Source organism: Papaver somniferum, chromosome 9 (assembly GCF_003573695.1).
Source record: "Papaver somniferum cultivar HN1 chromosome 9, ASM357369v1, whole genome shotgun sequence".
Classification (NCBI taxonomy): domain Eukaryota; kingdom Viridiplantae; phylum Streptophyta; class Magnoliopsida; order Ranunculales; family Papaveraceae; genus Papaver; species Papaver somniferum.
Window position 1 is genome coordinate 126,948,448 of NC_039366.1, and position 15,058 is coordinate 126,963,505.

Below are 15,058 nucleotides of genomic sequence, written 5' to 3' on the forward strand. Positions count from 1 at the left end.
ACAACCTTGAGGGAAAGCTATTCCATAAGGAAATCTATGGATAGCATGCTCCAAAGGACACTTGTAAATTTGTGGTTAAATATTAACATAGGTAACAATTTATCCTCAGACTGCAAATTCTTCTCACTATCAGTCATTTTATCAAAGGGTTACAGCCGATTTTTACATACTTTTATCAAGGTTTGGATTCGATTGACAAGGGGAAAAGTTGATTAGAATAGAAGAAAAATTACTTAAGGAATATATTGAATTAGATTTTCATTAGCCAATTTACTCTGATTAGACGATTTTCTACCACTCTTAATGAGAGCGGTTCCATAAAATTTATCTCCTCACTTTTAATCACTCTCTTTAACTACCTGCCCCATGTCGCTTCAATTACACATTTTCAAACTTCTCATATGCTAGAGCCTAAGAGAAGAAAATCTTTGCAAAATCTTCCTCTGTTTGTGTTTCCCTCAATAGTTGGCCAATGGGAAATAACGACCATTCCACATCAACAATATCTCCATACAGCTAGCAATGCTTAGGTGGATATAGGCATGGTCATCTCATCAAATGCGCATCATCATGCCAATCATGTTTCATATGAACAAAACCTTAGTTCAATAATCGATAATATGGCACGTGCAACAATCAACCGTAGTTCTACTAGTCAACCTAATGCAACTCCAACTGTTGTTGCTCTTCGAACAGGTAAACAATCTCAGGTCTGGTTTTTGATGCTCGTTATTCTCTTTCCCATATTCAATTTGGAACACAACAAAAGTCTGTTGCATATTTGAGTCTGAATCACTAAAACAAAATTGGATAACGATAAAACTTATAGTTCATAGTAGCAGAATTTAGGTTAGGTTGGTTTAGGACGCAATGCAAATTCAGTTCCATGTAAATTTGAAGTCATAAAGTAAATTTAGGCATTGTAAATAGTCAACAACCCATATACAAGTCAACTGGATTCCACAATTTGAGAATCTTGATCCCGCACACTGCTACCCTATCTAGGCAATAATTGATATCATTGATTCCCTTTCTCATAACTGGATGCATGATAAGCTAAACAACCTTCTCCCATTGCATCCCAAAGAATCATAAATATCCACCTCCCGGTCGCATATGAAATCTGGAAAATACACTATTGATTCCGGATATGAATGGCTAACCCAAAAGGTTGACCAATCTCATCAGAACCCCAAACACCAAATTCTTGTGGACCTTACCATGTCTACCAAAACTACAACTTTTCTGTTAAGCGAAGGTCTACCAACCTTTTGTATCTTAAGCTGCACCCAACTCCAACCTCTGCCCTCAATGTAATTCTGATCCAGAATCATCCGATCACTTTCTCCTCCACTGCCCAACCATAAATACTGCTTCAAACATCCTCCTCAGTCACCTCTATACTAACCTAACTGTCACCCATATTTATTTAAATGCTATAACTCCCCAAACAACCATCTCACAACTCTTACAGGAGACAACCCCAACCTAAATCGTTACCTCCTTTTATTTTCTTTTCTGGTCTTTGTGGATAGCCAGAAATGAGTTAATATACCACCAAAAGCAGTCAACACCGGAAGGTATTTTAGTGCGGGCTTTAAAGCATCATCAGAAGTACACATGGGCAAAGGAGACTTCACCTCCCCATTAAGTATCACAAGAAAAACAACAACTATCTCAGTGGGATGGTCTAGCCCTAACATGGACTGAATTAAGATCAACACAGGCGAAGCTTCCAGGGGATACCCAGGAATTACAAGTGCATGTTTCATTTGCAGGGATTTTGAAGCGCTTTTCGAGACAAATTTAGGAAATCTCTTGCGTTTCATAGGTCCTTCCAATGAACCGTTGTGGTATATATCAGGAATGATTATTGAAATAAAGCGGAGAATGCGCAAAATATCATATTGGCCCATCCATCACAACTATAGGAAAGGAAACCATGCAGCAGATTTCCTGGCCAATCACACAACAGATGAAACTCAAACGAAAAGTTTTTTTAACAAAAAATTGGGGCTTGACAATCCCACATTTTACCAGATTATTTTAATGACTCTATGAATATCATGTACTCACACGTACAGGGGGTTAGTCAAACGAGATTTCAAATGGCTCTCAAAGAGTTCTCAAATCCATTGTTAGTCAATAAGATTTTTGTAGAGTCTCCAAATGTCTCTTGTTATTGGTTAGAGTTTTTTTAAGTCATTTAAATTCTTTGGAACTCCATGTTATTGGATTAGGATTTCATAAAAGTCACTCCAACATCCCTGTTATGAGAATGAGAATTTAAAGTCAAGGGGTAATTTGCGTTACCTCCCCTGTAAAGATTGGTAATTTGCATTACCTCCCCTACAAAATTTAAATTAGCAAAATCTCCTCTCGTCAATAATTTCGTTTAATCCAAGTTAGCTGACTCAGCACTAACTTATACGTGGCTTTTATTTTTTTGGAGTAATTTGCGTTACCTCCCCTGTAAAGATTGGTAATTTGCATTACCTCCCCTGTAAAGATTAGTAATTTGCATTACCTCCCTTACAAAAAACCACGTGTGAGTTTGTGCTGAGTCAGCTAACTTGGAATAGACGGAATTATTGAGGAGAGGAGGTTTTACTAATTTTATTTTTATAGGGGAGGTAATGCAAATTATCAATCTTTACAGGGGAGGTAACACAAATTACCCCTAAAGTCAATGATATGTTGTTTTCAGAGATGTGGAGAAACTTTTTTAGGAAAATAGGCATGGTAGAAATCTCTCCTTAATAGGCGATATTTATAGAGACTTGGAAACTTAGGGAATATTTATTTATAGAGGTGCATAGACCATAGTCATCATTCGACCTTTTCTGTTTTGTTGTTTCTGGTATGTAAGAAAACCTCCACGATTGATGATTTAGAATTTTAATTAAAAATGCAGGGCCGTCCGATGTGCGAAGTAAACAAACCGATAATGCATCTCTCTGACTTCGAGTCGCAACTCTCAAACTTTCATCTGCACACGTTGTTGTTTTGACTCCATTTTTCCATTTTTAAATCTTATTAATTTTCTTTTTACGATAAAATAATTCATGGCTTATATAGTTTTCGAGTTTCTTCATGGTGCCCACCACCAAGGCCAAACGTCCAACATTTACACACCAACAACCAACTGTCCATCTCTATTGATTTCTCTCTTCATCTTCTTTAACATATATTTTCCTGTTGTTTTCATCGTGTTTTACTTGGTTGGACTCGCCTTTTGCCAAATACTAATAGCGTGTTTGGATAGCATATCAGAAGTAGCTTTTCGGTTTTTAAAAGTCAAAAAATCAGAAATTAGTTTGGATAAACAATTTCAGACTGATTTCCAGAAGCATAAAAATTAACTTTTTGTGAGAAGCAGAACTCAGAAGCAAATTTGTATCCAAACGCGTTATAATAGCCATTTGGATAACATATCAGAAGTAGCTTTTCGACTTCTGAAAGTTGAAAAGTCAGAAATCAACTTGACAGTCAAATTTCAAAACGATTTTTAAAATTCAAAAAGTTAACTTTTTTGAAGCAAAGTCAAAACAGATTTGTATCCAAACGGTCTATAAACCCAATTGTGTGCAAAGTGTGTCGATGTTAATCGAATAAACTGGGGTGTATAGACCAAAGAGTTGCCTAGTCGCCTAAGTCCAGCTTAGACGCGCGGCTATAACACTGCATTTTTCACACAGTACAACATGCAATGATGATACCCGATTAAAAATCAGAAAAGAGAAAGGAAAAAACAGAATGTATAGATGTACCCAAGGAGGAGCACCGAAGTGGATATCGTGTGAGAGGAGGGGTGGGATCCACTTCTGCCCACCCCTATCCCAATGCACAAAACTTTTCCGTGTCCGTGCGATTGGTCTTGGTGCCCACCACGGTGTATGTAGCAAATCCGAGGAAAAAATGGCTTGGCGGTAAAATGGCCATCACTTCGGTCGAGTGTCGACTAACAAGTGGGCAGTTATAATATACATTTCGGTTTTTGAATAAAACCCAAAAGATATCTAAACTTATAGAATCTATAGTAGTTCTTTATTTGGATTTAAATGTTTGTCCTAGAATCCTTAAGCAAAAACTTAGAAATTACAGATACAAACAACTCCCTTAATCCTTAGTGCACTTCACCCTTAAAACAAAGATAAAAAAAATTGCAGTTGAATATGTCACTTTATCATCCGGCAAAATTGACACTTTCGAGGCATATAACCAACTTTGTTGAATCTACTATTGTTAAAAGGAAACCGGTACGGAACTTCACTAACTCGGCTATAGTTAATTAGTTAGATTAAATCCATGTGACATAAGCTTAATTACTTAATTCAATAAAATTACCTTTCATCTTCAATTTTAAGTTGATTTTTATTTTTATAATATACATAGCTGTAAAATAAAATTGAAGAATATTCATTTTCTGTCAAATTAGAAGCTTCCTTGATCAAAGGGTTTGATTTTTATTCAATGATAAGAAGAAAAATTAAATTGTAAAAGTAAGATGAAAAATCATTTTCAAGAAAAGAGAAAAAATTAATGACCATAACTTCTTATTTAGATTCCATTTATTTAAGCAAGAAAAAAAAATGGACTTATTTTAAGACAAAAATCTTCCTCCAAACCATACGACACCCTCGTATATATAAACCATGCAATTATTGAAACACCAACCAACTGCTATCTCCCTCAAGCCTATAGCACTTCATCTTTTTTCTTCTTCTACTACTTCTTCTTGGTTCTTGAAAAGATAAAGAAACAAGTTCATCAAAATGCTAGGAAAGATCAAAATGAAATCATCAGTTAAGAAACTAGCAAAGAAAGTGAAGATAGGTGCCCGAGGAGGATCAGTTGATGGTAAGCATTCGCCGCACTTCGAATTATTACTTAGTGATCATTATGAAGATTCATCTCCGGCGACAACTCCAACGGGCACGTTAGCTCTATATGTAGGAGAAGAAAGACAAAGATTTGTAGTTCCAACTGGATTTCTTTCTCATCCGTTGTTTAAAATGTTGTTAGAGAAAACACAAGCTGAATTCGGATATGAACAAAGAAATGGATTAGTTATTCCATGTAGGGTCTCTACCTTTGAAGAAGTTGTTAGTGTGATCGAATGTTGTCATGGACAGTTTGATATTGCAAGGTTAGTTGATGAAATCTCATGCTAACAGGAAGTTTAGAAGAGATTTTTCGACCAAGAAGTAGTACTGAGATTGATCATGGATTGCAACCTCTTTGTTGAGTTTATGATTGCTTGGAATTGATGAGTAAATTACTTTAGATAGGAAATTGCTAGATACACTTTAGAAGTAGTTTGTTGAAGTCTGCAAAAAATGGTTATTCTCATTTTTCAGATTTCATTACTTTTTTTCCTTCTTGGTTGAGCACAAAAATTTGTAGTGAATGATTTAACTTCTCATATGTAAAAATTGCTCGAATATTGTACGATGAATCATCACCCTTCAAATTAACATAGAATATAGGCTCTTCATTGTTACTATTTTCATTTTTATTTTTGTGTCTTTGGGGGATGGATGAACTATTGGAGTTAGGCAGCCGTTTACCTAACACTGATAGCAACAAATTATCAGAATCCATATCCAAATGCTAACATTATCCTTAATCGCAGTAGAAAATTTCATCAAGAAGCTTAATATATGCATGATAATCTAAACAAAAGTCAGAGGGTGCTTGTTGTATCAACAATCAAATGGGAGATAATATTGATTTGGTCATTTGAAATCCCAAAACATGCTCTATAATCTGTATCTGGTGTTTACGTCTATTTTAATTAATCTCATCATTGATCAAACATAAAAATTAAGCTTATTATTTAATTGCCTATTATCATAGGCCGGCAGCAGCAAACGTTGCCAACGGCATGATTTCATACAACAAGCCTACCTAAAGTGACTAACCATACTGCACGTTAAATTTTGAGTGTCATCTGATTGGTCAGACGGTACCGAACCTTGAAACTTAATGTACCTATTTTGAGTGTCATATACTACTTATCTAGAGTTGCTACCACCAGACATTGGGGGATTGTCAGCGACCGAGCCAAAAAAAATTAGTTCGGGACAATTATATATACATCAACAGACAGTTTCATTGTCAGTTAAAGACTGCCTCACTCATAAATTCATGAAAATTCTTATGCAATTTAGACATATTGCAACAGAAAAAAAAGGAGAAACAAAACAATTGCCTAAAAGTCTAAATTTTCATGCCTAATGATGTAATTTGGAATACCTAGGAGCTCTTTAGTCCTCAGGTAGCTCCCTCACCAGGTCTTCTACTTGATAACATAGGTTTGGTTAGACACACTATAAAAAACTAAACAATGGGAATTTTATATGATAGAGTGATAGTGGAGTAACTTCTTTTTTGCAAGTTGCAGCTACATTATGCTGACCTTAAATTGTGGTCCAACGAACATGAAGTCTTGCAAAGAACCCTAGCTAACGCAAATGCCCACAAAAGAGAGATACAGTAATTAAACTTTCCACAAATCAAGAAAGATTGGAAGTATATTAAGACTTGTGTGTTTAACTGTAAAAACTGTCTCTATACGATGGAGTGAGACAATCTTGCACTAATTAGTGTTGCTCTTAACTATAAGCTTCATTTACTCGGAAGATATGATTACACAAATCCCACACGTAATCTTGAACAACTTCAAAATCCTCATTGTGAATCTTAAGACGGAAAATAGAAAATTATAGCCGTGTGGATTCTGTCTATCAATGCCCCTACAACGTTTTCCTTGGACAGTGGTATGCTTGTCTACGTTAACTGAAACAAATCATCTTTTTTCTTGAGCGTCGAATCGGAAACAATGTTTGTCAATGTTGGTGGATTTATGATTTATCTTTGCAGTTTGCAACTGTAAAACAACTGTAAGCGCGTATGGCATTGTACCATTGCAACTGTAAGTTGTGCTCACCTTGGCAACTGTCACAACTGTAAGTTGGCATAACATTTGTCATTTGCCATTCCAGCCGTAACTGTGCGAGTCCAATTGCTGTTTACAACTGTACGTTTATGTTCATGTGCATGAACCATGAACTACAGAAAGTACATCACCCGTACTTGCTAGATACTGAACATTTGTTACACGTCAATGTTTGGTAATCCTCAATAATCATTCCTCATCAATATCTATGCGGATTCAGATGAGATTTTGCTGAATTAACAAATTTGTTAGAGAGTAAATTAACCATGACAGGTACATAGACATTTGTGGTATGCCGCGAATAGTTGCAATGGATCTAACAATTATTAAATCATCAATGTGGATTTGCAAAATATTTAGATGGAGAACACAATCAAATAAGCAAAAATACTGAATTGGACAAACAATTGATACTTATCGTTTTTTCACCAAACAGCCTTAATAAGGATGCATCTAACTTTAATAACCACGTAGTTGCAGACACTCTATATAAAATCCTACTTACACTTCAAGAAGATTATTTCAATGAAACCTAAACTTACATGACAGTCCATCAGTAAGTATAATACACTATACATTTCTTAGTGTGGGCAATACCCATACACATCTACTACTTCCTTCAATTAATAACTACCCTCAATTAGAACCCTCTTCATTTTATCAATCAGCTTTTGTACCTGTTCTCTTGAATGAAGGGGCATTGGATACACACATTCACAATCAAGGGCTCCATTCCTAATAGTATCAAAAACAGCTATGGATGGGCCTACACCATGAATTGATGCACAACCTATGTAATCTTCAAGACCTAGTTTCTGATGTAAATCACTAGAATTGTTGAACACAGGGTCCTCAAAGACTGCAATGAATGACGTTCTCAAGGATGAAGATGGAGTCAAGCTAGGGTTGTAAATTGCCTTACACATGAGGTAGTTAAGGTCAGCCATGTCTGTAAAATGCTTATTTGCCTCCAGAGAATTTGTTAACGCCACATAGCATTTACTTGCTAGTTCCCACAGTTCAGCTCCTCCGTTCACATCATGGGTGTTTAGAACCCCAGAGTAGTAGAATCCTGAAATAGTAAGACCTGGTTATTTTACTCAACGAATGTATTTAATCATAGCAAACAGAGAACGAAACAGAGAAGACCTTGACTGAATATTATTTGTGTACAAAAAATCGTAACGGGAAATTTTAGCGAAGAACCATTTAGTCAATGAAATTTAATATTATAACTGTCATAAACTCACTATACCTTTTTAATAAACTAGAGTCAGTTAGGAATTGGGGACCAAATGGATCACTGGTCAATTAGGATTTGGGGACCAAATGATCCTTTGCTCAATTAGGAATCTTTTGACCAAGGGGGTACAGTCCCACAATTGACAACGAAAACACAGTCCGAGTGTAGCTACAGTACGCTCTAGACAAGGAAAACACAGTTCCTTAAGGGTGGAACTCTCTATAGTAATAAAGGCCCTAATATATAAAATTTCACATCCGAGTCTACGAGGATGGGTAAGGTGAGTAGTGGACATTATTAGTGCTACACTTGGTCTAGGACCCCAGCAAAACAACCGTAGCTTGTGAGATATATGAAATTCAAGAACTCCACAACACTCTTAGAGATCACCAGTGACTTCATGACTCTAGTCTTGTCTAAAGGTTAAATACACCTAAAGGTGCTGGGTCAGTTGGGAACAATAAATCATGTAACCCACGAGAAAATAAGCAAAAGGTTAAAAAAAAAAAAAAACTAACAATCTATGGCGGCAGTAGTTTGCATAAAATGACACTTATTTGTAGCCTACAAGAGTTAATTCAGCACTCAAAAGTCACTATTCGAAGAGATTATTCCATGTTAAACTTGGTTCATCATCCGATAACTATAAATTTGGTAAATAAAGGAAATGTACCAAGGTGATGGCTTTCGAGAGGTGGATCCAGAATTTTACGACAATCCACAAAAGTCACAACAGCATACTTCTCCCATTGATAATCAGGGAGCTCTTTCAATGAATATGCTGCTATCATTCCAGCAGCTGCGATGGCTCCACTCATTTTAATTCCTCTTGCCTGGCATCCCTGCAGTCCAGTGTATGGATCAAATTATTACTCACAGGATTTCATATATGGTTTGATGCATTTTTAATTGTAAAATTTTCTTGAGGGGAGATAAGGGCAAACAGGGTCATACATCCAAATGTACCATATCTTCACAGAAACAACAAATATAACTTATGGTCTTCACTGCAATAAGGGCAAACAGGGCCACACATCCAAATGTACGATATCTCCATAGAAACAACAAACATAACTTATGGTCTTCACTGAAAATATTCAACTGACTAAGTGATCATAAATGTCCGCGCAAGCACTACTTTAGATACAAAAGTTTATTTCATAAGTACTCAATCCACATAAAGATTTCATTTCTTTCGACTTACATCATAGAATTCCAAAAACTAAGCAAGAATACTTCTGTTTACATGCTAGATTCACAAGTTACCAGATGCATGATTTGAGTTTTACTATCTGTGCAATCCCTAGTATATTTTTGTTTAAACTAGTGTACCGAAAACTTTACAATGCTGACATTTGTTTTTTTTCATTTTTCTACTTTCCGCAAACACAAGCAGTCCCCAGAACAAATTTCTAGAGTAAAGCAAATATGTCCCCTGTGTCTAACTAAATAAAAAACTTCATATGCACTCATAAATTTTACAAATGCATCTAGAAAACATAAAATCATAACAAATGAAATGAATTAGTACTTACAGCAAGAATGAAATGAATTAGTACTTACAGCAAGAAGTCGTTCTGTTTCATCAGTTGTCAACTGCAACCTCACAACACCAGAAGATCTAGGCATCGAAACAGTATCAACAAAATCCAAATTCGAAAACCTAAATGCATTCAGTGAATACCCAACCAAATTAGCACCACGAGCCCAAAATGGTTTAGTAGCTTTCCCACTAGGTATAAGATCTTCAATTGCCAAATTAACCTCATCCTCAATTCCCATATCAACCACATCCTCTCCGATTAACCCTAGAAACTCATTAAGTAGCGTCACAGCCGAAGTTCTATCACAAATAGAAGTATGAATACGAAACACTAAAACCCATTTCTCTTGTAATGTATACAATGTAGCATAAAACAAATCCAATTCATCCTCATCCTCAACCTCTTCAGACTCTGATCCTGATCCTCCAAATCCTGATTCTGCCCATACATTTAGATTCAATTCATGCTCAAGAATCCGATGAAACGATGATAAATTGTTCTCAGAATTAGCTAATTTTTGAAGAAGGTTAGAAGTTGCTGTAGAATCAAATGATTGAATCTGAACATGAGGTGATGAAGGAATTAAGAAAGAGTAAGTATTAGGTTGGTAAGAAGTGAGCTTAGCACGAAGAATTGGATGATTAATTTGAAGTTTATGAAGAGATTTCTGAAGAATTGTTATGTCTATAGGTTTTGATAAAAGGAGAGCTAATACTGTAGTACCTGTTCCTCCTGGTACAGCTCTACACCAACTATATTCTGCTCCTCCGACTTGTCTTGATTCTGGTTCTTCTTCTTCTTTGTTTAGATCCGCCATTAGAGAAGAGCAATGAGAAATCTTGGGATTAATTTTTTTTTTAGGGCTCGGTACGCTGAAATGATGAATGGGTTCACGAGAGATTTTTCTCGATAAGTTTGTTAAATTGTTTTACAACACGTGTACTTTACGCCGCGTAGATGATAGCGACGTAGGGCCCAATTTATTTCCGTTCCTTAATTTCTAAGGTTATCGGCTGTTTGGAGCCGACAGCATCAAAGTGCTTTATTTTTACTTTTATTTTTTGTTCCCAATCCCATGTTCCCATAGAATGTGTGTATTTGGTGCTTGTCGACTGGTGATTACTGTTTTGAACCTTGCTATGGTCCATGTGATGCACACAGCCTTGTTATATATTTGTCTGATGGGGTGGCATATACATGAATAGCGTATGTGCACCAAATCGGCAAGCAAAGTATCACTTTTGTATAGTTTTGAAGTTGATCTTGTCAAGCATAACCATCCATCTTGCTTCAGTTACAGATAAAAATACAAGCTTAGACACCCTTGAGCTTCAGCTTGCTTCACTTGGACGAGAATTCAAAGGTGGGGCAGCATCAAAATCTGTGAAATCTTCTGTGATTCATTCTACCAGCTGAAATATCATTAAGAGAGGAACTGGGTCGTTTTCACTGTCAATGAAATTTTCCAGACGGGTCACTGGAGGATACAATGAGTCGCCAAATATATCTGGCTCTGCATCCATAGGACTGCGGGATACCTGAAAAATAAAAATAAAGTCTATCATCCTAGCTGCAATTACTACTTGGTGAGACTAAGTATTTCAAAAGCAAAATACAAACAAAATAAAATTCTGTTAATTAACAAAGCATTAGTGATTTGCCTAGCTAATTCAGCGGTGACTCAGAAGGCATCAGTCATGATTTCTGAAGGATGTCCAGGGTGCAGAGCTGGATGCACATTTGCATGGTTCGGCTCCAGTGTAAAACTCAAACTATTAATCTTATCTATGTGAGGTATTCCAGTCTGCAGTAAGGTCTTGCAATCGTCCCAAACCTTGTTTCCCTTGACAACTACAGCAACACAAGTAAGGTCTGCAGTCACAGCCTCTATTATAGTCTTCTACAAGAAAGGAACAGCAAGAAGATTAGAAAATGACATAAAGTTGAAAAATCAGCGACGGGAAAAGATTAGTAGTGACCAAGGAGATCAGGATATATGCCAGATGGAAGGACAATGTTGAGCTAGGACTTAACTACCACAATGGTAACCCCGACAGAAAATCTACTGAATGACCAATAATGTGTTCAACCAGTATACCCCGGTTGCTTGAAATTCACCTTGCAATTGGTCTTCAAAAGCATCGGAAGCTCTTAAAGTATCATGCTTATAGATATTAAAATCCACCTACTTTCGTACTTCTACAAAACCAAAAGCAAATTCATTTCTCACTTAATTTAGTGCATTAGGCATCATGATATGTTAAAAAGAACACTTTAACAAACAAACGCGATACTATTGTACAGCAGCGGATTTCACGTACCTTTGGTGAACCAACAGTTGCTATTTCAGGAATCTCATTAAAGAGTTCTGGGACCACAAAGGAACAGACACTGAGCGTTGTGGGATAAATGAAGAACAAGACCTTAGATGTCAAACAACTCATGGAAAACATCGCTGCGCCTGAGATACTGTGTAGACACCTATCTCCACTTTGTGGGACCACAAAGGAACACATACTGAGCGTTGTGGGATAGACAGAATTTGAAATTTATGCTCGGCTGCGCCTGCACCAACAGATCTCCAGGAACTGAGAAATATGCTCCCATTAGTCATCCCTCTTTCATCAGTCAATGCTGATATATGTCCATGTACCTTTCTCCTCTTCAAAGAAGAGTTCCTCTGAGACCTTTTGGCGGCTGAAGTCATTTCACCTATTGCAGAGAACAAGCTTCATACCTAAAAAGAAAAGTTTATCATGAGCATAATTCATCAAATGTGCAGATTATTATCAGCTGCAATGAAACTGTGATTGATAATTTATGAAGCAAACAGTTGAATATAAATGCATGAGCACATATTTTGACATAACTACACCCATTAGGCAGCATCTTACCAGCTCTAGAATGTTCCCCACCCTTCTATTTTGGTGCTACTTCACAGTGTTTACACGCCAAGAGCTTCCTCATCCTATGATCTCCAATACGTGGTGCTTGCCTAAAGAATCCTATACCTTTGGAGCTGGGCTGCGTGCATCCGTAAGAATGTTAGTCATTGTCTCTACTAACTACGTTTACATCACCCAGGATACAGAGAAAAGAACCTTGAGCACTGTTGTCACTGCATAGAGGCACCTCAATGCTAATGTCAGAATTAATTAGTGCAGGAGGTTTATTATCTAGTTCCAATAGATCGTATGAATTGCTCAGGCCTTGTGTGGTTCTGTTAACCTAGAGACTTAGTTTCTAGCTGCGCTCTATCCTATTCACTACTTCACTTTCACAGGATTCTCTGTAGCCAGGAGAATCACTCCCCTTCTTCACAACATCGCTTCCTGCTATTCGCATTTGCTGTCACTGAACTAATGCGTCAAAGCAAAACCAATTTTGGCCAAAAAGTGAAATGTAAAAGATAAACAAGAGCGATTAGGTAAAACTACATCTCATTGAACAGTTTCCACTATCTCCATTAGGTAATATTAAACAGCACATTCAACTGACCTTTATAATCCTTCAGCAATTCGGAAACTTCATTCTCTTACTTGATCACAACTTTCACCAATATGAAATTTTCAATAGCATCAACTGTTCAACACCGTCGTCGCAGACTCGTAGTGCAGTGTCTTCATCAGACTCTTTGTATGAAAACCTTTCGATGTGAGTGGGCATACAGAAAAAATTGAAGCTGACCCTAGGAAATTTCACTAAGTTCCTGTTCCTGTGGATTTCCAGGTCATAGACCCTACACTAGAACTCAAAGAAAAAGGACAGTTTTCATAGAAAATTCCCAAGTGGACTATTCGTTGAATACAACTAATAGCTCCAATCTACAACAAAAATGTCTCGCATTTTCATTCGGATTTTGAAATTTCAAGAATATAAATAGAAACAAGGGTTCCATTTATTATGTCTATATTCTGGTTAGAGATGGAAAAAAGATTAACACTCTGAAAAGATTTTGAGGTAGCTTTAGTTTATAACATACAACAAACTCAATTGAAAAAAAAAAAACTAAAAGAAGTTGAATTGCAGTATTGCATGGGTCTGAGACTCTGAGTTTTGGTGAGCAAACTAAGTGAAAGATTACTGGCAGTTGTTATATGCAACCAAGATAGCCTACAACGATATCTAGTATATCGTCTGTTGAACTCTAAAATCCAAACTTTGATAGTGTGAGGTTTGTATGATAGATATGTACAAAATCATGGAGCGTAAAAGACAACTAATGATTTCTTCTTTATATTTTCATGTAGTCTACCCTTTTGTGAGTCGAAACCAGAAATGGATAACAGTTGAATGCACAGTAAAAGATTGAAATAAAGCTGATTCTAACTTACTTTTATTTCCGAGTTTCAAGAACAGAATTTAAACACACAACCTGCTGAGGCTCTTGGAAAACTTGGTATCTCTATCATAAGTTCTTTTTCACTTTTCGCGTTCACAAAGCGTAGAACAGTATTGAAGTAACGAATAGTCATCATTTGCAAAGCTTTAGAGTTCCTCAAAATCAGTTTCACCCACCTCAATTCCCTTGGGTTCCCAACAAATTGGCGAAAGCAAACTGATTCAAGGTGTGGAAATAAACATCCAGTAGTCACAATATCGAGCGGCCAACTATCATTGTCGTTATCATCGTTGCCTTCACCCTCATCTTTGTTGTTGCACTCAGCAAAGTTAGAGACATCTCCTTCATCTTCATTGTAGTGGTTGATTTCGCACTCAACCGAGTACGCATCGTTGTCATCATGCCCATCTCCCTCAAAGTCGTCATTGCCGTCCTCACCACTCTCGGAACTGTCTTCTTCATCATCCTCGTAACTGTCTTCCTCATCCCTAAAATGCTGGAAAGGAAATTGAAAACAAATGACTAATTACGGTATACATAATAAGTTAAAAAATGTAAGTCCAAAACTTATATTTTGTTAATTTTCCAATGACAAGAATCACTAGCTCTGAACACTTGCCTCAACAAACTCAAGCGACCCCAGATTAGGTACTGCTTTGAGCAAAGCAATTAGTCCTTGATCAGTGATTAGTATGTCAGATATTTTCAGCATTTTGACATTATGAAATGACAGCAGATTGTTTGACAGATTGTATGCAGAGTGGATAGCCTAATTATCACAAGGCAGTAGCAATAAATAAGTCAGTTAAAAGGAGTCATATACCATAGAAGAAGAAAGAAACACAGAAACTAACTATGATATCAGGAAGCAAGAATACCTGTAGGGTTAGATCATTGACAGTTAGACATTTTACATGTGCAAGGGCTCGAAGTAACCTTCTGAACTCTGCATGATTTTCTTCAGAGTA

At 36.7% G+C, this 15,058-nt stretch overlaps 2 protein-coding genes across 2 annotated transcripts; one reads left to right on the plus strand and one right to left on the minus strand.

The window, feature by feature from the left end:
* The first annotated feature begins 4,793 nt into the window (after positions 1-4,793).
* Positions 4,794-5,174, plus strand: LOC113312568 (auxin-induced protein 15A-like). Its single transcript, XM_026561312.1, has one exon. It carries the CDS (start codon positions 4,794-4,796, stop codon positions 5,172-5,174), a length of 381 nt encoding a protein of 126 aa, XP_026417097.1.
* A 2,160-nt stretch (positions 5,175-7,334) lies between these two features.
* Positions 7,335-11,286, minus strand: LOC113310103. The gene is made up of 3 exons (XM_026558669.1): positions 9,768-11,286; positions 8,878-9,046; positions 7,335-8,033 (listed from the first exon to the last, which is right to left on the minus strand). The coding sequence occupies exons 1-3, from the start codon at positions 10,563-10,565 to the stop codon at positions 7,585-7,587; spliced, it is 1,416 nt and encodes a 471-aa protein (XP_026414454.1). The 5' UTR covers positions 10,566-11,286; the 3' UTR covers positions 7,335-7,584.
* Positions 11,287-15,058: the final 3,772 nt, after the last annotated feature.

Coding starts and splice junctions, on each gene's coding strand:
- LOC113312568 (XM_026561312.1), top strand. CDS start 4,794: ATGAAATCATCAGTTAAGAAACTAGCAAAGAAAGTGAAGATAGGTGCC.
- LOC113310103 (XM_026558669.1), bottom strand. CDS start 10,565: ATGGCGGATCTAAACAAAGAAGAAGAAGAACCAGAATCAAGACAAGTC. Junction 9,047..9,767: donor AAACAGAACGACTTCTTGCT/GTAAGTACTAAT, acceptor ACTGGACTGCAG/GGATGCCAGGCAAGAGGAAT. Junction 8,034..8,877: donor TCTCGAAAGCCATCACCTTG/GTACATTTCCTT, acceptor TTACTATTTCAG/GATTCTACTACTCTGGGGTT.